Source organism: Callithrix jacchus, chromosome 2 (assembly GCF_049354715.1).
Source record: "Callithrix jacchus isolate 240 chromosome 2, calJac240_pri, whole genome shotgun sequence".
NCBI classification, from domain to species: Eukaryota; Metazoa; Chordata; class Mammalia; order Primates; family Cebidae; genus Callithrix; species Callithrix jacchus.
Genome location: NC_133503.1, coordinates 188,388,222 through 188,413,591, shown reverse-complemented (window position 1 = coordinate 188,413,591; position 25,370 = coordinate 188,388,222). Strand labels below are relative to the sequence as shown.

Here is a 25,370-nt window from a genome sequence, read left to right as displayed (position 1 = left end):
TTTACAGAACCACACAAATAATTCAGAATTAAAAATACTGACTTTTAAGGTCAAATGGTCAGTTAAGTTGATACTTAGAAGACAAGACATACTGGAATCCAAAGACTATCTGCCCTAAAGTTAACACTGCTTTTTAATGCTATAATTTTAATCAAACCATCCAAGAGTTAACCCCCTCTGAATTTCTATGTTAAACATGTTTTTAAATCTTCGAAAGTCAAGAGAACATTCAATGCATGACCAAAGGGACAAAATAAAAGTAAACCATACATAAATCCAGAAACTGGAAAGAGTGCATTTAATCCTGCACATTCTTCCCTTATACCCACTGTAAGAAATAACGTCGTGTGGTTCGATTGTGAAGTTACTGTAAGGAAAGTTTCGCCAATTCACCCCTGACAAGTCTTGTTCCAGTTTAGGGTGTGTCTCATTTCCTAACACAGCCCAGCAAAGCTAAATATCCATTCAAATTGTTAAAAAAAAAAGTTGGTGGGGGAAGGAAGAAATAAAATAAACAAAAGTTCCATTTAAAAAGCCAGTTTTCAGCCAGGCACGGTGGCTCACGCCTGTAATCCCAGCACTTTGGGAAACTGAGGCAGGCAGATCGCCTGAGGTCAGGAGTTCGAGACCAGCCTGGCCAACATGGTGAAACCCTATCTCTACTAAAAATGCAAAAATTAGCTGGGCGTGGTGGCGGGTGCTGGTAATCCCAGCTACTCAGGAGGCTGAGACAGGATCATTCGAACTCGGGAGGTGAAGGTTGCAGTGAGCTGAGATCATGCCAATGCACTCCAGTTTGGGCGACAGAGTGAGACTCTACCTCCAAATAAATAAATAGCCAGTTTTCCCAGATCTTGGGCACAGCTCAGCTCTGGGCTTTGAGCTAAACCTGCAACAGGCACATCAAAGTTCCACTTAGGAATGGCTTGTGGAATGAGAAAAAGGTTTAAGATGATCTAAAACCCCGACTCTGCAATCTTCGTACGGATATCCCATGGAGCTGTCTTCATTCAACCTGAGGATGCAGCAGAGGTGGGCGTGACTGGCCACACATGTCACTAAGACGTGCCAGGTGGATACTCACCGAGGACTGCGCCCCCTCAGAGCTGAACCGGTAGGCGCCCGAGCTGTTGTAGGTCCCCACGGAGCAGCGGTAGTCGGGGGACCACTGGCTGCCGTAGGAGTTGGAGAAGGTTACGCTGCTGCCAGAAGTGATGGCGCCGTCCTCGTAGTCGTCCTGGTCGTAGTCGTAGTCGCCGTCCGGGGAGGGGAGGTCGCCGGCGTTCTGGGGCATGCAGTAGGTGGACTCGCCGCTGGAGGAGTTGTGCAGGCTGCCGGAGTCCGGCGCCGACGGGGCGAGCAGCACCGTGCTGTCCGCGCTGGGGCTGGTGGGCACCACCGTGTCGTTCATGTACGGGTCCTCCTCCGAAGAGTCGTCGCTGGTCCGGATGCCGCTCGTTCGCTGGTCGGAGTGGCCGTGCTCGCTGGGGTTCGGGGAGTCCTTGAAGGCGTCGTCGTCGGCCTCGAAGCCCTCGTCGACCTCCTCCTCCGGGTAGGGCTGGCTGAAGTTGAAGTTGGGCTTCTCCTCGCACGCGCTCTCGGCCAGCTCACCGGAAAACTCGCTTCCCACCGACAGGGACCGCTCAATATTCCGGACGCACTCGTCAATTTCGTCGAAATTGAGGGACTCGAGGAACTCCTGGGCCGCCCGGCAGGCTTCCTCCTCCAGCCTGCGGAGCTCCTGGTCCCGCCGCTGCTGCAGCTTCTGCAGGGAAGCCTCGGTTAGGGACAGCTCCTGCTGCTCCTTCATGCGCTGCAGGTCCTCGATTTCTTTCTCCAGACGCAGGATCTCTTCCACCTGCTTGTTTTCCTTCTGTTTCTCCAGTTCACGGGTCAGTTCAGCTTCCTTCTGGCTCTTCTGCAAGGCTTCGAGTTCTTGCTGCTTCCTCGTTTCTTCCTCCTGGACAAAAGCAGAAGGGAGATTTTAGAAGGCTTCAGTACAAAAGTGCAAGGCATAGCTTTCCCTTTGCAACCAGGATGAAATGTGGTCATTGTAAGTTGGACTGTGTTCCCATAAAGTCCACAGGTTGAAGTCCTAACTAACCCCCAATACTGCAGAACGTGACTGAATGTGGAGAGAGGGCTTTATTTTTTTTTGAGACGGAGTTTCGCTCTGTTGCCCAGGCTGGAGTGCAGTGGCATGATCTCAGCTCACTGCAACCTCTCCCTCCTGGGCTCATGTGATTCTCCTGGCTCAGCCTCCACAGTAGCTGGGATTACAGGTGCCCACTACCATGCCCGGTTGATTTTTGTATTTTTAGTAGAGACAGGGTTTCACCACATTGGCCAGGCTAGTCTGGAACACCTGACGTCAGGTGATCCGCCCGGCTCGTCTCAGCCTCCCAAAGTGCTGGGATTACAGATGTGAGCCGCTGCATCCAGCCGAGATAGGGCTTTTAAAATGAGGTCGTTAGGGTAGGCTCTAATCCGAGCTGACGGGTGTCCTTATGGGTACAGGAGACCAGGACACACAGAGAAGAAAGGCTGCTTCAGGACGCACTGGGAAGACAGCCGCCTGCAAACCAAGGAGGAGGCCTCAGGGGAAATTAAACCTAAGGACACCTTGATCTTGCAGTTCCAGCCTCCAGAACTGAGAGAAAATCAATTTCTACTTTTCAACCCTCCTGGTCTGTGGTATTTTGTGGTGGGCCTAGTAAACTAACAGGCTGGTTATACCAATTTAGAGAAATTATGCTCTTGTGATGCACACTAAAACCTTAGCCATTCGCCACGCTTTACCCCACTGTAATGGGTCAGAAACTGCATCATAAACACATCCTCTTAAACTTTTCTTCTGTTATCTTTCTACTTTAATTTAGTTTTGAATCCCAGAGTCCAAGCACTAGAAGTGGAAAGGAAGCAGAAGCAGAAAAAGAGACGCAAAGTTGTCACCGTGTTCATTACCTGCTGGGCGCGGAGCTCGGCTTCTCTTCGCTCTCTCTCTCTCTCTCTAAAAAGAGTAAAGAAAAAGTGAAAATTGACAACAATAATCCTAGAACCACTTTTCAGAGAGCTTTTTAAAACAGGTTTGCCAAACACAGAAAGCATGAAAGACAAGAGCCCCTTCCTCTGGCTATGGACTTGTTCTGTGTATGAATAAAAATATTCCCAGAACTGAGTCTTCAATGCTGCCAAGGAACTTTATATTCTAGCCACCAAGAGTTACTGTTTCAAACTGTAGGTTCTGGGGCATCTGCTGCAATTTCTGGCTGCACAGATGGATACTGAGCAGAGCACTCAACATACATCCTTTTGTTTCATCCCAGCAACAAAAGTACTGTCCCTTTCTTCTTCCTCCTACCTTTCTTCCTCCTCCCTTTTCTTCTTTTCTTCCTCCTCCCGTTTCTTCTTTTCTTCTTGCTCCCTTTTCTCCGCCAGCAACTGTCTGTAAACTCGGCGAGCAATCTGACCTCTGAGTTGCTTCTGGAAAACTACGGCTGCCTTTTTCAGGTGCAAAAATCTCCTCCTCAGAAGGAATGCTCTGTAATTCTTCTGTATTATCACTACACAATAAAGGACCTTTCTGTATTGTTTTCTGAAAATGAAGGAAAACAAGAGAATCATGACTGAAGTAATGAGCCTTTGAGCTATTCAAATGAGCTCACATCAAGGCTACAAGCCAAAAGAGGACCCAGTTTTAGAATGATACTCTCATTATGGAAACTGGAGAGAACAAGGAGGCCCCTTTGGTCAAAACAAAACAGAAGAAAAACAAAGAAATAATAACAAACAAAACTAAAGTAAGAAGCCTATCACTATCTTGGCTAAATAAACACATAAGCCCTCATGTTGACTTTGAGTAGTCTCCGCAGAAAGTTGCGTAACTAGGACCCAAAGAGATCTGACATATTCTTCTGTTAATATGAAAAAAATCATCACAGCAGGACAGCTTTGTACTTCAGAAAATGGAACATGGGGTATCAAGCGCATAATGGACGAAACTAAAATGCCCATGAAAAGAAGCTGCCTTGTTCAGCAAACAACTGGAGGATGGGTCTCTGTAGACAAAATGGTAACAATGAAATAAACAGCCAGGCTGCTACCCCTTCACTACCTGATGCAGAGGAAGTAGGTAAACGATTTAAATATCAGTAAAGGGCTGGGCGCGGTGGCTCACACCTGTAATCCCAGCACTTTGGGAAGCCAAGGCAGGTGGATCCCATGAGCCCAGGAGTTTGAGACTCTCCTGGGAAACATGGAGAGGCCCATCTCTAAAACTTTAATTTTTTTAATTAGCCAGGCATGGTGGTGTGTGCCTGTGGTTCCAGCTACTTGGGAGTCTGAGGTGGGAGGAATGCTTGAGCCCAGGAGGTCAAGGCTGCAGTGAGCTATGATCGTGCCACTGTACTCCAGCCTTGGCGACAGAGTGAGACCCTGTCTCAAATAAATAAATAGATCTCAGTAGAGTTCTCTAATGTCACTGTTCCTTCTTTCTTTTTTTGAGACGGAGTCTCACTCTGTTGCCAGGCTGGAGTGCAGTGGTGCAATCTCAGCTCACTACAATCTCCGCCTCCTGGGTTCAAGCGATTCTCCTGCCTCAGCCACCTGAGTAGCTGGGACTACAGGCATGCACCACCATGCCCAGCTAATTTGTATTTTTAGTAGAGACGAGGTTTCACCATTTTGGCCAGGATGGTCTCGATCTCTTGATCTCATGATCGGCCTGCCTCAGTCTCCCAAATCGCTGGATTACAGGCGTGAGCCACTGCACCCGGTCTATGTTCTTTCTACTTGAGATGTCAAAAAGTGCAGAGCTCCCTTTCCTACTTGCTGCCCACATCAAGCTAGCTAGGTTTTGGGCATGCTACTAGGAGGCCTGACCTGAGACTCGCCTCAATTAAAAAAACTCAGGCTACTCCACTAGAACACAGTGGGAAGGAAGGACCCCTCATGGAGCTTACTGCCTTCTCCCCTCAGCCTGCAGTTCTTACCGAGCCAAGAAGCCCAACACATGGGCCCGAATCACCATGGCTGCATGGGTCACTTCCTCCTCCCTCCGCTTTTCCAGTTTCTGCTCCAAGGATTCTCGAAGAAAGACCTGCTCAGGAGAAAGTCACATGTCAGAAGCAAAGAACCTGGCCAGCAGAAGGAAGGCATTTCTGAGTCAGAGATATCTTCTGGGGTTAAGGCTTTTTCTCTCCTTCAGTTTGCTCCAAACTCACATAGCCATGCTTTCTAGAACAGTGCTTTTTAAAGGTTCCACCTGTCATGGGCTAAAACAGTTGCAAAATCCAGTAAGATATATTATAAGCAGAAACAAACATGCTGTGTACAAATAAAGTCCCTTTTACGGTTATTGTTACTAGATTTAGCAGGCACCAGATGACGACCAAACTGCTATCTAAGATTCTAAACAGTTATCACATCATGGACCGGCACAAATAGTTCATAGACCAGCACTGGTCACTGCACTGAGTCTATGTAATATGATTCAGAGATACAGAAGCAGAGGAAGGAAACTAGAAAGGGAGGGAAGCCAGGAAATTTCTCAATTGTTATTTTGCTTTCATGTGGAAATCCTCTCTTTGTGTCTGCTATGTTATTACAATAAGAGCATCTTGGCTTTAAAAACTTAAATGCACACAAAATATTGACGTTAAGAACATAATTCTGAAAACTGAGTTTAAAATGAGACTCACGCCTGTAATCCCAACACTTTGGGTGGATCACAAAGTCAGAAGTTCTAGACCAGCCCGACCAACATGGTGAAACCCCATCTCTATTATAAATACAAAAATTAGCTGGGCATGGTGGTGCATGCCTGTAATCCCAGCTACTCAGGAGGCTGAGGAAGGAGAATCACCTGAACCCAGGAGGCAGTAGTTGCAGAGAGCCAAGATTGTACCATTGCATTCCAGCCTGGGCGACAGAGTGAGACTCTGTCTCAAAAATAAATAAGTAAATAAAACACAAAAAAATAAAATAAAATGAGAACTGAATTATTTCAGCTACATCTCAGTTCAGCTATCACAAGCACAGCAGAATCAGGATTAGATAAATTGTAGCTGTTTGCTTGCCTATTTCTGAGAATGGACACTTCCATCCTCTGCTTATCAAATACGTATGTCTGGTAATTGGCACTTTGTATCAGCATTCCTAGTTTTTGAAAACATATGAAAATCTCAGGACTTTCTCTTGATCAAAGTAGCTTTTAGTTTTGCCGTTTTAGATTTAATACATGCATAAGAAATTCTGAATTATTCCCTAAAACAACCAGAATCAGACATTTTCATGCTTTTCTTGGTAACAGTCCACACAGAGGCATTCTGGGGTCTCCACAATATTCTACTTTATGCTTCCATGAGTCATTCTGGCCTAAAAGGGTGCATCATGTTCTGCCGATGGCACATTTTTCCAGGTTCTCTGTTCTGTGTCCTCCATGACACTTGGGCAAAAAAGCAAATAAAGAGTCTTACTACCTTGTGACTCATAGCTGTACCTATTCCTGCTCCGAGTAAAACTCCATGACAAATCATTCTCCTATGAAAGCTCTTCATACAATCCCCTCCTTGTAATACTATAAATATACTCTGTTGGCTGGACACAGTGGCTCACGCCTATAATCCCAGCAATTTGGGAGGCCGAGGCGGGTGGATCACCTGAGGTCAGGAGTTGGAGGCCAGCCTGGCCAAAATAGGAAACTCCATCTTTATTAAAAATACAAAAAAAATCAGCCGGGCCTGGTGGCAGGTGCCTGTAACCCAGCTACTCGGGAGGCTGAGGCAGGAGAATCACTTGAACCTGGGAGGTGGAGGTTGCAGTAAGCCGAGATCGTGCCACTGCACTCCAGCCTGGGCCACAGAGTAAGATTCTGTCTCAAACAAAAACAAAACAAAACAAACAAAAAATATATATACATACATAAACTCTTACACTCTGTTGCTACAGAAGCTGTTAAGTGTAATGTTTGTTGGAAGTGATCGTCATTAAAGACGTTCAGAATTACAGAATTCCCTGTACATATCAAAGCCATATAGCAAAAGCAGTTTTCATCAAGACTGGCCTTTAAAGAAGTATTTCGACTTCTCTTTAAAACTTTTGTTCGGTATTACATATCTTACTCTAATGTTTTTGCTCTTATGGGTGCTTAAAAGGAAAAGTAATAGCCAAACCGAGGGGAAGAGGAAGAAGACACTTTTGTCTCTTACCACCCCTCTTGTGTCTGTGAGCGACACACTGATGAGGTGAACAGGTAGAAACCTTTATGAAGGAACGAAGGTCTCCTCCATCAGTGGGAGTCCAAAGAACGTCTCGGTTAAAATCAGAATCAGACAAATACTTGCTTTAGTTTTAAGTCCATTAAAAAGACAGCTCTCTAAATATATATATAAATATATAAATATATAAATATATAAATATATAAATATATAAATATATAAATATATATATATATATATATATATTTGAGACCGAGTTTCGCTCTTGTTACCCAGGCTGGAGTGCAATGGCGCGATCTTGGCTCACCACAACCTCCGCCTCCTGGGTTCAGGCAATTTTCCTGCCTCAGCCTCCCGCGTAGCTGGGACTATAGGCATGTGCCACCATGCCCGGCTAATTTTTTGTATTTTTAGTAGAGATGGGGTTTTACCATGTTGACCAGGATGGTCTTGATCTCTTGACCTCGTGATCCAACCGCCTCGGCCTCCCAAAGTGCTGGGATTACAGGCTTGAGCCACCGCGCCCGGCCATATTTTTAAAGGCAGCTTTCTTTTCCTGCCTATTAAATTATTCTCCCACATCTTTCTTTCTTTTGTCCTTCACCAACCAGAAGGGTAAACAAATGGAGAAAATGCTTTTAGGGACCTGTCAGTTTCATTAAGAACATGAACCCTGAATTTAGACAATGACAGAAGGAAAGTAATAGGCTTGGCTGTGTCCCCAGTCAAATCTCATCCTGAACCGTACCTCCCATAATTCCCATGTGTCATGGGAGGGACCCAGAGTAGAGATAACTGAATGATAGAGGCAGGTCTTTCCCATGCTGTTCTTATGATAGTGAATAAGTCTCATGAGATCTGATGGTTTTACAAAGGGCAGTTCCCCTGCACATACTCTCTTGCCTGCCACCATGTAAGATGTACCCTTGCTCCTCCTTGGTCTTCCACCATGATGGTGAGGCCTCCACAGCCATGTGGAACTGAGTCAATTAAACCTCTTTCCTTTATAAATGACCCAGTTTCAGGTATGTCTTTATTAGCAGTATGAGAAGCAACTAATACAGAAAGTGTTGCTGTGAGCCCTTGTGTCACCCTGCCACATTCCCAGGACTCAGCCGAGACCAAGTTGGCACAACCTAGTGACTGGGAATGTGGCACTGAAGCAGGCACCAAAGCAGCTGAGCAAAGGGTGGGGCCCACTCGGGCGCTGCTTGGCTGAACTTGACTCAACATCCAACAGGAACCATTTCACATGGCTCTTTTTCACCTGTATCTTGGGTAGCTTAAGATCCTGTGGGTATTCTAGTACGCTGTCTTTACAAAAACACTTCCTGCAGGCTTCATTGCCATAGAACGGAGGAAGAAAAGTCTGACACTGAAGTCCAGACGGTCAGAACAGTAAAGCCTTGAGTCTTGAGGAATCCTTGAGGCAGTGGGAAAAGTCACAACTAGGAAGGAGAGGGAGCGGCTGCCCATCTCAGTCACCACAAGCACAGCTATCCAGCAGGGAAATACATCGCAACCTCCCCATGCGCTGTGCCATGTCGCATCCCACAGCCCTCCTCCATTCCTAGTAATGCTTCCTAGTCCTCTAGGTGAGAACGCTGGCCTTACAACAACAGTTACGTTTTACATAAGCCAGCCGGTTCAGACCTGGGGCGGTGGCTAATTTTCTGCCTTCAACACCGGCCACGCTTGCCTCTGCTGCCTATGCTAGACATTCCTCTACCAGAAGACCCAGAAGTTCATTAGAGGTTTGGGGCTTTAAATACAAAGACCTTCTGGTGGCAACAAACCAAAACATCTGCTATCCAACATGTAAATAAAATGCTGGTCAAGATCAAAACTATCAAGAGGGTACAACTCAAATGCTTTAGGTTTACATTTACTTCCTATCTTGTCTGTGGAAAAATAAACTTCTATCTAACTTCTACTCCCAACTGCTCACCAATTAAAACTGAACTCCTCTGTGGCCGGGTGCAGTGCGGTGGCTCATGGGGTCAGGAGTTTGAGACCAGCCTGACCAACACGGTGAAACCCTGTGTCTACTAAAAATACAAAAAAATAGCTGGGTGTGATGGTGCATGGCTGTAATCCCAGCTACTCGGGAGCCTGAGGCAGGAGAATCGCTTGAACCTGGGAGGAGAAAATTGCAGTTAGCCAAGATTGCAACACTGCACTCCAGCCTGGGTGACAGAGTGAGACTCTGTCTCAAAAAAAAAAAAAAAAATGGGTGTGGTGGCTTGCACCTGTAATCCCAGCACTTTGGAAGGCTGGCGCAGGCAACACAAGGTCAGGGGTTCGAGACCAGCCTGGCCAACATGGTCAAACTCTGTCTCTACTAAAAATACAAAACAATTAGCTGGGCATGGTGGTGCATGCCTGTAATCCCAGCTACTCGGGAGGCTGAGGCAGGAGAACTGCTTGAACCCGGGAAGCAGAGGTTGCAGTGGGATGAGATTGTGCCACTGCACTCCAGCCTGGGAGACAGAGCGGGACTCCATCTCAAAAACAAACAAATAAAAAACTGAACTCTTTAAAAACTTCTTCTTGAATACTTCCTTGATCATTTCAATCCATAGGGATCTCTCTAGAAGCTGTTTCCTTACTCCTTTAAAAATACCGCACTGCATGATTTAATTCATCCACTGTGTGTGAATGTCTTATCTTCTAACATAATGAACTGAGGACAACGCCCATGTCTCTGTGTCCCCTATGCTACACTACATCCCAAGCCGGCCTTGGGCCTGATTTCCATAACATAAACTCTAAGTGAAGCTGGATCGGCTGTTAACAGCCAGGGTGAGTTTGAATGATCTCCAATGTTACTCCACTATATAAGGCAGTAAGATAGATGGGAGGTGATTCGTTTTTAGGGAATACAATTTCTTTTTGCTTTAGAGACAGGGTCTCAGTTTGTCCCCAGGTTGGAGTACAGTGGCATGATCAGGGCTCACTGCAGTCTTGACCTCCTGGGTTTGAGCAATCCTCCCACTCTAGCCACCCGAGTAGCTGGAATTATGGGCACACGCCACCATGCCTGGCTAATTTTTCTGAATTTTAGTAGGGAAAAGGTCTCGCTATGTTGTCCAGGCTGGTCTCAGATCCCTGGGCTCAAGCATCCTGCCTCAGCCTCCCAAAGTGCTGGAATTACAGGTGTGAAGCACTGAGCCTGACCTGCAATTTCTTTTTGATTAAAAAAAAAAATCAGAGCAGACTCTATTACACTGCTAAGAGCTCCACTTGAGCCATTTTCTTTAGCAAGTTTTCCTACCGGAAAAAATGTATGACATCTTGTGTCACCTCCTACTGTTTTCAGCACTTCGCAGATACTGAATAAGCTTAGCACCTTCTAGAATGAACAATCAGCTCTGAACGCTCTGCTGGGTGATTGTAGAGAAGCCAACAGCAAGACCGCAGGACAGCATACTGTGTCAGGGCTAAGAAGAGGATGACCTGGGATGACAGAGGGGCTTAGCCCAGCTGTAGGGTGCACTGAAGAATATCAAAAAACGAGTCCTGTCAACGTCTACATCTAAGCCAAGACCTAAGGATGAGTGGGCTACAGAGAGAGTGGAAAGTACGATTCCAGGCAGAGAGGCCTACCGCCTGCGGGAGGCATACCCTCAGGTGGCCCCCAGTGGGCTACACCCCTCTTTAATCTTCCTGAGTATGGGTGGAACCTGGGACTTGCTTCTAGCCAGTAGACTGCAGCAAAGGCCATGGGATGTCACTTCGTGAGAACATTACATCATTTAACACTCCATCCTATGTTGGAGCATGGGGTTGTCCTGCTGGCATGAAAGACGTGAGCTGCCATGTGGTGAGGGGGCCATGTGGCAAGGAACTTTGGGGGCTTCTAGGAGCTGCGAGTGGCTCCCAGCCAACAACCAGAAAGAAAACAGGCACTTCAGTCCTGCAAACACAGAGAAAGAATTCTGCCAATGACCAAGTGAGCCTGGAAGACACCCTGAGGTCCAGAGAGGAACAAAGCCCCAAGATACAAGGACTGCAGGCTTGGGGGACTCTGATCACAGGATCCAGCTCAGCTGGGCCCCAGCTCTGACCCTTAAATACTATGAGACAGTCAGTGTATGTTGTTAAAGCCACAAAGGTTGCAGTAATGTATCGCAGAGCAACAGCTACCTCATGTGATCATCTCTGCATGCCCTCTCTACCCTATTTTGTGTTTGTATCTGAAATCCCTCAGCAAAAAAACATTCCCCTGGAGCAGGGAGGTGGGTCCATCCTGACTTTCCCTTGCTGGATGGCCAGGAGGTGATGCCTAAGTCCCTGTCATCAATCTCACATTGGTCAAACTGCAAGACATATGTCTCTCTCTCCCTGCTTTCTCCCTCTTTCCGTTCCTCTTTTTATAAAGCAAAGAAACTCCTAGATTAAGGCCAGGTGCGGTGGCTCAGGCCTGTAATCCCAGCACTTTGGGAGGCCGAGGCAGGTGGATCACGAGGTCAGGAGTTCAAGACCAGCCTGACCAACATGGTGAAACCCCATCTCTACTAAAAATATAAAACTTCGCTGAGCATGGTGGCATACACCTGTAATCCCAGCTACTTGGGAGGCTGAGGCAGGAGAATTGCTGGAACCAGGACCCGGGAAGCAGAGGTTGCAGTGAGCCAAGATCGCGCCACTGCACTCCAGCCTGGGCTACAGAGCTAGACTCCATCTCAAAAAACAAAAACAAACAAAAAAACCCTCCTAGATTGAAAACAGCCTATTACAAGTGGAAGCTTCAAAATACTTCTCTGACATTGCACTGCTGTGTGTAAGGGCAGGGGATCAAGAATGAGGATTCATTCTTCCTGTTGAGGACACACATGTCCTCAGCTGCCTGCATTTCTGTGTCGAGCCACATTGCTGTCTTTCCCATGTGACAAATCAGTGGAGTTGGGTGGGAAATGAGAGTGGAAGCCAAATGAGATCCTTGGCAGTTTCTGATACCGAAAGAAGTCATGCAACAAATGTTATGACTAATCTTGGATGTTTAGGCCAGACTGCCCACTACTCAGCTCCTATCTGGAATGAGGGGTTAAGGGGCCTCTGCCCCAACAGCATGTTCAAAAGGAGACTTTCTGCCAGGCATGGTGGTTCACACCTGTAATCCCAGCACTCTGGGAGGCCGAGTGGGGTGGATCACAAGGTCAGGAGTTCAAGATCAGGCCAATATGATAAAATGTGGTAATATGGTAAAAATACAAAAATTAGCTGGGCATAGTGGTGCGCGCCTGTAGTCACAACTGCTCAGGAGGCTGATGCAGGAGAATTGCTTGAACCCGGGCGGTGGAGATCGCAGTGAGCCAAGATGGTACCACTGAACTCCAGCCTCGGCAACAGGGCAAGAAGTGAGCCGAGATGGTGCCACTGAACTCCAGCCTGGGCAACAGGGCGAGACGCCAACTAAAAGGGATAAAAGCCAGCATTTGAATTAGACAAAGTTAGAGAAGGGTCTGTGGTATCACTTCTTAGACATGGGGGGCTGCCTCATACTTCCAAAGCACCGTTACTCATCTGCCAACATTTGCTGACTGCCTGAACAAATACACACACACAAACAATTAGGATGAGATGTTTCAACGTATTCCTAATGAAACAAAGTCCCTGACAAGTCAAGGACTTCAAATAAAATAGTAACTGTTTGGAAGACAAAAGGTTATGGCAGGCATGGCAATGGGAGCATCTTCCCAATGTGAAAGAACAATGGTGCAGCAGTATCATATGGCCCGAAACCCCTGAGCATCACCCGGACTCTGCTGGGGGTTCGATGGGAGCTGCTCTTTCTCCACACCCTACCTTGGTCTTCCCCAGCTGCCACTCGCTGTTGGAGGCATCGTAGAGCTGCAGCAGGCTCGTGCACTTTCCTCGGACGTCCTCAGGCAGAGCCAGATTCCTCATCAGCACTTTATACCTACAACGTAAAGACACTTGGGGTCACCTCCTGCGATGGTTCGCTGTTTTCTCCAACCCCTTTGAAAAGAAGGAGGATCCATTCAGCTCCCCTTGCCTTTTGTAGAAGTCCTGAAAGGGTCTTCGGACCGCATACCCAGCTTTGCGGATTCTCACAGTCTCCAGCATCCCTGAGTACCGCAGCTGATTCAGCACCACCGCCTGGTCAAACTGGTCTGGCATCTAAACCATGCAAAAAGTCGGGACAGCATTAGAAAGGACGGAATTAGAGGCAGACTTAATGAAGCCACCTCCATCACTGGTCTATCGCTGCTTCAAAACACATACAAGAGTCTTGAACCTACACGGAAATACAGACTAGCACATGAATGCCAGTGGAACCATCATCTCGCGTTAGCAACCATCACTCCTGCCAATCTGCCCCATCCACAAGCTATTTCTTCCCTCCCCTTATATTTAAGAAAGTCCCAAACACCACATCATCTCATTTGCAAAGATTCTAGTATATGTCATGTGTTAATATAACAACACTACAATCACATCTTAAAAGATATCAATAATTCTTTTTTATTAATACCATGTTCACATTTCCGGCTGTAGTACAAATATCATACATGTACCGCACTTTAAAATCTACTTTTTTCCCAAAAAATCTAAAGTGTCAGACAAATGTCACTTTCTTTTACTTTTTTTTGAGACGGAGTCTCACTTTGTTGCCAGGCTGGAGCACAGGGGTGCAATTTCAGCTCACTGCAACCTCCACCTCCTGGGTTCAAGCAATTCTCCTGCTTCAGCCAATCAAATAGCTGGGACTACAGGCATGTGCCACCATGCCCAGCCAATTTTTTTGTATTTTTAAGTAGAGACAGGGTTTCACCACGTTAGCCAGGATGGTCTCGATCTCTTGACCTCGTGATCCACCTTCCTTGACCTCCCAGAGTGCTGGGATTACAGGCATGAGCCATCACAACAGCACTTTCTCTTACATTTTAAACTTTAATTTAAAGGCTTATTTTACCTAAGAACACAGTGACTCAGTGAGGGGTGGATACCCACAGTGCAGCAGGTGGGGTGGGGTGGAGAAGGCGAGATGACCATCTGGCCAGTGGAGAAGACACAGGAGTGAAAACAAGTTTGATGGGCCGGGCATGGTGGTTCACGCTTACAATCCTAGCACTTTGGGAGGCTGAGGTCGGGAGTTGGAGACCAGCCTGACCGACATGGTGAAACCCCATCTCTACTAAAAATACAAACATTAGCTGGGCGTAGTGGTGCATGCCTGTAATCCCAGCTGCTTGAGAGGCTGAGGCAGGAGAATTACTTGAACCCGGGAGGTGGAGGTTGCAGTGAGCCGATATCACACCATTGCACTCCAGCCTGGGTGAGAGTGAGACTCTGTCTTGAATAAAAAAAAAAAAAGAGTTTGACTTTGTTCAAATTCTAGTCAAATACCCATTTATTGAGAGCTCCATACTATGATCATTAAATAAAGTGAGCCTGAGAACACACAAATTAAAGACAGATCCAAAGCCAAGACTTAATGTTCTGAAATGTGTTCTCTTATTTGCTCAGCTGCCAAACAAACTGGTAACTGGTGCCAGGACAATAGGTTTTCAGGGAAATCAAAAAAGTGGACCATTTAGGGACTTTGGGGACAGCGATTTGTTTTTTTAATCCACCCGCCCGTTCCCTTTAATTAAGCTGCATGTTATTATCCTACACAACTGTGAATGCAACGGTAACAAAATAGTGCCCTAGGACCTCACTGTTAAAAAATACAAGAATGCAAAGTGGCTTAATTTGTGACACTTTAAAATGCAGTTATTAACACAAAATTAGGCATAAAGCCATGTTATTCTGCAAGCTTTCAAAATTGACAAAAAATAAGTTTCAAGAACTTTGCAACTGTCCCTCACAGCGTTTGATGGAAGAGCTGCCATCAGCTCTAGTGGGCTGACTGCCCTCATATTCAATTTCTTCTACAAATACTGTGGTCAAATGGTCTTTACTTAGCAGTATTCCAACCCAGTGTGGCCAGCAAATTAGGGCAAACGTCCAAAGATGTGGTTCTCTGCTTTTTAAGTCTTGATTATTTAAATGATCCTTAGAAAAGAAAGTCATAAAAATATGAAAACAAAATTACCCTTGGTGACTCTTACCCCGTGTCTCTGGATTTAAAAATGTAGGTTGGGGGTGGGGGGGGTGGCGGTTCTGAAGGCATTTGGTTACAATGCTTTTGTGATATTTATTTTGGAATATAATCTCACCAGCAGAAACCTACAAACACTACTATAGAGCAAACATAAAAGGAATATTGAATCGGACTCACTCAACTTTGCTAAATTTATACTGCCAGAGAAGCCTTCTAAATTTAATATTTAATCACTTGATGCTCAAAGACTTTTAACCAAAATATCTCTCTCGCTCAGGCTTTCACCGTTCCTGCCCCCGACTTTCCTCCCAATCTCTAATGAACAAAGTCCGTGCGATTCTCCAGTCCGGGGTTCGACTTATTAAAACTAAAGATATTACACCAAAAGGACCGCCCCGTTCAAAAAGTTCAGCCACACTCACCATCTTCCTGTCTCTCCGAGGGGCACTCCACCTTTCAGTTTGGCTCTGGGGCCAAAATTCATATGGAAAACAACTGCCACACTGACCTTTTCCCCACAGCCAAAGACATGGAACAATAATGAACACCATTCCTGTGCTTTAAAAAGTGCCCGGTCGCCATGACAACCCCTTCCATTCTCGGGCTAATTAGTGTGGTGTGGCTGTAGGATTCGATACAGCCCGGGGAGGGGAGGGGAGCCCGGGGCGGCCGCGAGTTCCAGGCTCCCATCGCGATTGGGTCTCTGCCCCTTCCCAGTAACTTAACCGGGGGAGGGGGATCTATAGGCTGATTGTCGCCCTGGGCAACCCACCCTGCGATCACGAGGGTAGATTTCCATTGGTGGTTCTCTTTTTAGCTGCAATTTCCTTTTCTGATCAATCAAATGTTCAAAGATGACACAGCTGGAGGTGGATAAGGCACAACGTAAAGCCATTTCACCTTTCAAAAGTTTGCTACTGCGCTCCTCTCCACTGCTAACCAGTTTTCCAGAAGCTGCGTTAACTCCAACAAAGGCTGCCTGCAGTGTGAGGACAGGGAAGTCTTGATGGTGACAAATAGATTGGAGTTGTGAAAAAACAGCCCCTAACCCAGGGCAATTACAGCTACTTGATCTGTTTACTGAATATTTATTGAACACCTACTATGTGCAAGGTTTTGTGATTCATGATCAGGAAAGATTTTTTTTAAAAGGTGGAAGCTGTGTTTCGTTTCCAATGCAATTTAGGAGGGTGGACAGATACATCAGTACTTATATAGCAGAAAGCCCAATATTAAATTATAATTCAAGATTAAAATTAAGTTCCTTGGGAATACAGAAAAGAGAAAAATACTGAGGGGGGATGGGGAGTGCACAGGTTTGAAGTAGAGCTTGGACTCTTAAAATGCTGGAGGTAAGGGGCATTCCCCATTGAGAAAAAAACAGGAGGAAAAGCCAAGAGGAACCTGGCAAGTTCAGTCGACAGGATGGGCTAGAACAGAGGGAAGCGCGGAAGGACCTGGGTGGAAGATGGACGCATGGTTCTTATATTCAAGATAAGGAGGAGTCATACAGGGTCACTGGAGGCTCACAGTTGAGACCATTGGGGTCAGACCTGGGCTGTATAAGGTTCCCCCTGGTGCCAGCAACAGCACTAGGAACAAGACCATCCCTGAATGGGCAGGTATATTCTGATAGCATGCATGTCATAAAAATGTCATACAGCCATTAAAAGAGAAGACCAAGGCAGGGGTGATGACTCACGCCTATAATCCCAGCACACTGGGAGGCCGAGGCAAGAGGATCACAAAGTCAGGAGATCGAGAACATCCTGGCCAACATGGTGAAACCCTGTCTCTACTAAAAACACTAAAAAAGTAGCTGGGCATGGTGGTGCATGCCTGTAGTCCTAGCTACTCAGGAGGCCGAGGCAGGAGAATCGCTCGAACCTAGGAGGCGGAGATTACAGTGAGCCAAGATTGCACCACTGTACTACAGCCTGGACAACAGTGTGAGACTCCATCTCAAAAAAAAATAATTAAAGAATAAAATTCGGCAATTGGACAAAACACACAGATACACATACAGACAAAACACAAAAGGTCAAATTGAAGACATTACCTGTTGACTTTAGGGCCCTTCACAAGGTATTATTGAGTGGGAAAAGCAAGCTATGAAGAATCTTATTTAAAAAAAAAAAAAAGATGGCCACTCCTCTCCAAAAATCCCTGCTCTATCTATATATATATGTATATATGTGTATAAACAGTCATGCACCACAGAATGATGTCTCAGTCAGCAACAGACTACAGATATGGCAATGGTGCCATGAGATTGTAACCCTGTATTTTTTTCTTTTTTTGAGACTGACTCTCATTCTGTTACTCAGGTTGGAGTGCAGTGGTACGATCTCAGCTCACTGCAACCTCCGTCTCTCGGGTTCAAGCGATTCTCCTGCCTCAGCCTCCTAGGTAGCTGGAATTAAAGGTGCCTGCCACCACATCCAGCTAGTTTTGGTATTTTTAGTAAAGACAAGGTTTCACCATGTTGGCCAGGCTAGTCTTGAACTCCTGACCTCAGGCAATCTGCCCGCCTTGGCCTCCCAAAGTGCAGGGATTACAGGCGTGAGCCACCGTGCCCAGCCTGTTAACACTGTATTGTTATTGTGCCTTTTCTATGTTTAGGTATATTTAGATACAGATACGTATTGCTGTGGAGAAACTGCCCATAGTGTTGTACAGTAATGTGCTGTAGAGGACTGGAGCCTAGGAGCAATGGGTCACACCATCTAGCTAGGAGCGTCGTAGGCTGCCCCATCTGGGTTTGTGTGAGTGCACTCTGTGATGTTTGCACAATGATGAAGAGAAATGGAAAGACACAGGCTAGTTGTTACTGCATGGCGGTGGGGGCGGGGAGGGACCCAAGTCAGAAAAAAAAGAAAGAAAAAAATCAGACTACACTAAAAGAAGGAAATAGTCACATATGTCATGTGAAATTTTCTGTAGGATTATATCTTTGAAGGAATTTAAAAATAGCGTTTTTTACATGAGAATCAAGCAGAGGCTTCTGGAGGTCCTGCATGGAACAGGGTGAAGCAGGAACAGCTGAGTAGCTGCTGCCTGCTGGGCAGGGGGACGACTTTAAAGTGGAAACCACCTGCCCAATGTCCATGAGCCGCACTGAGAGAACAGATTTGATATTTATCATTATCATGTACATAATATGCATCTATCAATGCAACATTAACTGGCCACACAAAGGAATGAAGTCCTGACACATGAGACAACATGGGTGAGCCTTGACAACATTATGCTGAGAAAAGCCAGTCACAGTCACAAAAGGCACACATGACATGATTCCATTTATATATACGATGCCCAGCACAGGGAATTCTATGGAAACGGAAAGTCAATTCTGGTGGCTGCATGGGGATAAGGACATAGGACACTGGGTGGGTGGCTAGAAGGCAGTTTCTTTTTGAGGTGATGAAAATGTTCTAAAATTGACTCTGGTAATGGCTGCACATATCTGTGAATATTTTTTAAACTCACTGAATTGCACATTTTAAATAAGTCAATTACATGACATGAGAACTATAGCTGGGCCAGGTGTGGTGGCTCACATCTGTAATCCCAGCACTTTGAGTACTATATCTCAAAAAAGCTGTTAAAAATTTTTTTTTATTACATTGAGGCCGGGTGCAGTGGCTCATGCCTGTAATCTCAGCACCTTGAAAGGCTGAGGCAGGTAGACTGACTCAGGTCAGGAGTTCGAGACCAGCCTGACCAATATGGAGAAACCCCGTCTCTACTAAAAATACAAAAATTAGCTGGGCATGGTGGCGTGTGCTTGTAGTTCCAACTACTTGGGAGGCTGAGGCAAGAGAATTGCTTGAACCCAGGATGCAGAGGTTGCAGTGAGCTGAGATTACTCCACTGCACCCTAGACTGGGGACCGAGTGACATTCCATCTAAAAAAAAAAAAGTACATTAAGTACCATGCTAATACTGAGACATTTAAAATGGACAAGGGAAGGATGGAAGAGAAAGTTTGTGTCCTGGAGACAGGATGAAATCTATGTAGTTTTAATATATACTTTGGATAATTTAATCCTACTAAAAATAATTAGAAATACTTCTTTCCAGCTAGGCACAGTGGCTCACGCCTATCTATAATCCCAGCACTTTGAGAAGCCGAGGAGGGTGGATCACCTGAGGTCAGGAGTTCGAGACCAGCCTGACCAATATGGTGAAGCCCTGTCTCTACTAAAAATACAAAATTAGCTGAGCATGGTGATGCATGCCTATAATCCTAGCTACTTGGGAGGCTTGAACCAAGCCTATAATCCTAGCTACTTGGGAGGAGAATCGCTTGAACTCGGGAAGCATAGGTTGTGTAGTGAGGAGGGATCAAGCCATTGCACCCAGCCTGGGCAACAAGAGCAAAACTTCGTCTCAAAAAAAAAAAGAAATACTTCTTTCCATACAAGCTGAAAAATACGATTTCAGAATGCTTAGATGATTAATAATGATTCATAACAGGGCACTCTAAACCCTCCGCAAAAGTCAATTACAGACAAGCCTTACCTCCTACAGCTTAAAATTTAAATAAAGGGTAACAGAGGTGCTGACAAACAGGGACACCAAGAGCAGAGAGGGTGCTTCCCAGTGAAGACAGAAATGCATTTATTTATATGCATCAATGAATCCAATTGCCCCGAACATTACCGAGCCTTCCATAATTTCATAAACAGTGCCTGACAACAAGAAGTGTAACAGTGGATTTGAAAACAGCCATTTGCCTATGGTAAGGGGACATTCAATCTATGCTTATTTAATGAAAGAAAATACAGTGAGTTTATTATCTGTGGACCGTTAAAGTTCTGTTTTTCAGCATTTGAGGATCTTGGAGAAACCAACCAAGGCATCCAAGAAGAGCCCAGGAAGGGGTGGTTGGGGGTGGCAGGAAGGCAGCCTGTCACAGAGGGGCCGTGGGTTTTTCTAGAACCAGCCAGGATTTTAGGGAAAAGCCATTTTGTAGATGAAGGGACTAGAAATGACGAAGGCTTTATGACTTGTTCAAACTAGTTTTATTTTTTTGACATGGAATTTCACTCTTGTCACCCAGGTTGGAGAGTGCAGTGGTGCAATCTCAGCTCACTGCAACCTCCACCTCCCAGGTTCAAGCAATTCTCCTGCCTCAGCCTCCAGAGTGAGCAGTCGGGATTATAGGCAGGTGCCACCACGCCCAGGTAATTTTGCATAGTAGAGACAGGGTTTTACGATGTTGGATGGACTGGTCTTGAACTCCTGACCTCAGGTAATCCCACCCACTTTGGGCTCCCAGACTTGAGCCACATCGCACAGCCTCAAACTGGTTTTAATATTTGCTTTAATCAAGAAGTAAAAAAGTAAGTCTCAAAGAGCTTTGCATTCCTGAAAACTAGCATGTAAATCAAACCTATTTTCCTACTGACATGTTCTAAAACTGGGATATATTTCCGTGGGACAGAATTCTGAAAGGAATGAAAACTTTAGGGAAAAGACTGAGTAGAACCCAGGCAGAGAATGTGGTCTGCACGGTCTTACTCCCAGTAGCAATCTGTCTTCTGAAAACACAGAGACGTCCTCTAGAGATTTAAGCACAAGAAACATTCTTAGAGATCAACTTGTCAGGTACTGACTTGGTCTAATACAGGTGACTTAAAAAATCACAAATTTAAGGGCCACAGCCACATTGATAAGAAATCATTTTGCCACATTGTGAGTTCAGCCAAACATCTGCATATGGAAGCAACTAGTGAATAAAGAACAGCTTTTAGAAAACTAAAGTGCAAACTGAGCAAATCCAACTCTGGTTACTCCCATAAACACAGATAATCAACAGCTGACTATATCCTTGCTTCGCAAAGTGATCACTGACAAATAATTCAAATGGTCTTCGACCCACGTGGGATTTAACTCCATTTGCATCTCTTTCTTCTTGGGTGCCCGCTAAGGGAAGGTGTCTGAGCATGAGATGACACTCCACGGTGGACAAGGGACACACCAGGGACACATGGCACTGTATCCCAAGGGTCATGCTCACATGTGGTAACATATTTAATGATGACTGCTTCTGCTTTAATAACAAATATCAAATACAATGCAACGACTCCTCGAGTGCTTCTGAACACATGTTCTAATTTATTTCTAGCATGGATCCTTTCCTAACTTTTTTGGAGAAAATTTATTCAAAGTCTAAAACTTTCATGTGATCACAATGTCTTGGAGATTATATAAAAGTAAACAATTATTTTAATTGATTAAAAATATTTATTAGGGCCAGGCGCAGTGGCTCATGCCTGTAATCCCAACACTTTGGGAGGCCGAGGTAGGTGGATCACCAGAGGTCAGGAGGAGTTTGAGACCAGCCTGACCAACATGGTAAAACCCTGTCTCTATAAAAATACAAAAATTAGCTAGGTGTGGTGGCGCGTGCCTATGATCCCAGTCACTCGGGAGGCTGAGGCAGGAGAATCGCTTGATCCCAGGAAGTGGAGGTTGCAGTGAGTGGAGATCACACCATTGCACTCCAGCCTGTGTAACAAGAGTGAAACTCCATCTCTAAACAAATAAATGTATCAGAAGCCTCCCATAGACTAAGCAACCACACAAATAACTAACTGTATGGGATGTCCCAGAGCAAACCCAGTCCCTGCTGTGACCCGACAAATGCAGGCCCTCTCCAGATCAGATCTGCTGAGAATGCAAAACTGTAGAGAGCCGGAGATCTGGCAACACAGGAGATCCTCAGGGCCCTGACAAGTATCTCCAGAAAGCCAAACAAAGGCCCTGAGTGTCACGCCAACAATAAGTCAACTGCCTTACTGTCTTAACTTGGAAGCTTATTTTTTAAACATTTTTTGAAGACTTTCTGTCTTCTAAGACTTAAAAAACTTCCACATTGCTAGGCTATTTCTCAAAGTGAGTGGTACCACATTCAAAATGTAAAGAGTTCTCCTTTTCCACATTCTATTTTTTAACGGCACCTGACCTACTTTAAATGAAATATTTTAAACTTTACATACATATTGGGTCTGCAACTGAGGGACACATCGCATAGTTCATATTATGGAAGATTCGTCTGCCACTATCTTAAGAAACATAAAATATGCCAATTGTGGAAAAAGAAAAGCCATTACATGATTATTTAGATAAGTGGATACTGTATACGCACTGGACAGGGGGCACTGCAACGTACCTTACAGTTACATTTCCATTACGGGCTATACCTCTACCCTATTTAACTTTAAAAACAAACAAACCTTATCTTCTGGTAACCCATCTTCAACTTTAAGAAGTTAAAGATTGCGTGAGAATTACCCAAAGACAATTATGCTACATAACAAAATGTCATTCCCAGTCCTATATAACTACTGAGAAAGTCTCACCACAAGACTCCCACCCCCACCTCTTGCTGATTCACAAAGAACTCTGCAAGGCATCTCAATCTATTTGCTTTCTTTGCTACAATCAACTCTCAAGAGTGGTGAATAAATATTCTCAGATAAGAAGTTTATCATGTTTTGAACAATGTTCAAAAGCATGGTTACTAAAGCAGCAATATAACTTTCCTGACCTTGAACAGAAGGTAAATAAAAGGCAATTCCACTGGCGACAAATGTTCTTTGTACTTACATCAGTCATTTCACTCCGGGGCTGTTCAACACTTTACACAGTGGTTGCTACTTGCTAATTTTCCCATTTTCAGAAAAGAGGCAGAAATTAATTTCCCCTAAAGAAGAGGCGAACCCCGCAGGTGAGGAACAGAAAGGTAGTAGGCAGTGCCCGACTGGCCAGCGAGCTGCGAGTCAGTCCTGGAGGTCAGATTGCAGGGGCTGGAAATTTCTCACTCCACATACCCGCTGAGACTAAGTACAGCTGTCACCCTGAGCAAGGACACCCACACTCTGTTACAGCTGCAGGCTCTTACCTCGGACCCACACAAACCTCAACTACTTAATGGGAAAGAAAACACGGAACATAAATAACATGTCAGTCTTTCTAAGGCACAGCTCCGGCTGTATCACAGCCTTGTTCACAAACTGCCAGCATATGCCAGTTTCAGACAAAGGCTTTGATTTCCCATTCAAGGTCCTCACAATATGGCTCCAATTTACCTTCCCAGTCAACACACCCCTACGCAAACCCTCCATTTTAGTCCAATTATAGATCATTCTAGTCATTTGACTAAAATGCTCACTTCCTGTCTTAACCTCAGCTGAAGCTGGCCTCTCCACCTGAAATGTACCATCTGTTGAGCCTGATGGATGTTTTAGGTGTCTTCAAATAGTCCCTCCTCTGCAAAACCGTTCCTGATGCATCCCACAGGTACCATCTGGGAAGTTCCTTACCCCTGGGTTCCCAGCACACACTGGACTTGCACAAGGATGTGACCCCTGGTCATGCTCTTTTTTATGTTAAGTATGTCCATGTGAACTCCCTATTAAATTATACATTGGCTCAGGGAGCAGCTGATTCTCCGAATGTCTGAGTTCACCACATTGCCTGGCACTGAACCTGATGTTATCAGACATGCTCTCACTTATGCCGGTGCATTTGCATAAACAAAACTGTGGTTCTGTTTACGGCCGTTTCTAATAATTTGTTTAACATTAAACAGGTTTTGCATCTACTACACATTTTCGAGAAATGAAAATATTTTTTGCTTTTTAAAAAGTATGTCAATCTACACAGCTATAATCAAGTGATTTTTTAGCAATGTGCAAAGGCAACAGAGAAAGTATAGTCTTTTTAACAAATAGTGCTGGAATAATTGGACAGCAATGTGCAAAGATATAATCTAGATGCGGACATTACAACTTTCACAAGAATTAGCTCTAAGTAAATCATAGACCTATGTATTTAATGTAAAGCACAAAACTCTAAAACTCCCATTTTTCAGCTCGGAAGAGGCTAAGGTGCAACTTTCTTCGGTCGTCCCGAATCTGGGTTCATCCGACCCCAGCCGCCTCCACCAGGCTGCTGAAGCTCAACCCCAACGAGATCAAAGTCGTATACCTAAGGTGCACCGGGGTGAAGTCAGTGCCACTTCTGCACTGGCCCCCAAGATCAGCCCTCTGGGTCTAGCTCCAAAAAAGGTTGTTGATGACATTGCCAAGGCAACGGGTGACTGGAAGGGCCTGAGGATTACAGTGAAACTGACCATTCAGAACAGACAGGCCCAGGTTGAGGTGGTGCCTTCTGCCTCCGCCCTGATCATGAAAGCCCTCAAGGAACCACCAAGAGACAGAAAGAAACAGAAAATCATTAAACACAGTGGGAATATCACTTTGGATGAGATCGTCAACATTGCTCAACAGATCCAGCACCCATCTTTAGCCAGAGAACTCTCTGGAACCATTAGAGAGATCCTGGGGACAGCCCAGTCTGTGGGCCATAAGGTTGATGGCCACCACCTTCATGACACCAACAGTGGTGTTGTGGAATGCCCAGCTAGTTAAGAAGCACAAAGGAAAGTATTTCAATAAAGGATCATTTGACAACTAAAATGTTTTGTGTGTGTGTGTGTGTGTGTGTGTGTATGTGTGTGTGTATATATATATATAAAACTCCTAGAAGATAACATAGGAAATAATCTAGGTTTGGGGATAAATTTGATACAACGAAAGCACGCTACATGAAGGGAAAACAGATATGCAGAATTTCCTTACACTTAACTACTCTTCTTCTGAGAAAGATGCTGTTAAGGCAATGGAAGACAAGCAACAGACTGAGAAACATTTGTAAAATACACACTAAGAGAGACCATCCAAAATTTACCAGGAACACTTTAAACAATACGAAAACCCAATTTGTAAAATAAGCAAAAGATCTGAACAGACACTTCCCCAACGAAGATAGGCCAACAAGCATATGAAAAGATATTCAACATCACCTGCCACTGGGGAATTAAAAATTAAAACATTAATGAAGCACCATACTTATCAGAATGATTAAAATCCAGAAAACTGCTAATATCCAATGCTGGCAAAAATGTGGAGTGACAGGAACCCTCATTCAGAAGTGGCAGGAACGCAAAGTGGTGCAGTCAATTTGGAAGACAGTTTCCCACAAAGCTAAACACAGCTTTAACACAT

The 25,370-nt window shown here is 45.1% G+C and overlaps 1 protein-coding gene across 1 annotated transcript in view; it reads right to left on the bottom strand.

Moving 5' to 3' along the window:
* Nucleotides 1-25,370, bottom strand: part of MYO10 (myosin X) — a 272,061-nt gene that overhangs the window by 34,853 nt on the left and 211,838 nt on the right. The window contains exons 20-25 of the mRNA XM_017969978.4: nt 13,237-13,361; nt 13,026-13,140; nt 4,992-5,098; nt 3,362-3,595; nt 2,965-3,010; nt 1,085-1,960 (exon numbers count right to left, since the gene is read on the bottom strand). Of these exons, the coding sequence (XP_017825467.1) occupies nt 1,085-1,960; nt 2,965-3,010; nt 3,362-3,595; nt 4,992-5,098; nt 13,026-13,140; nt 13,237-13,361 (1,503 nt within the window). The remainder of the gene's footprint in view (nt 1-1,084; nt 1,961-2,964; nt 3,011-3,361; nt 3,596-4,991; nt 5,099-13,025; nt 13,141-13,236; nt 13,362-25,370) is intronic.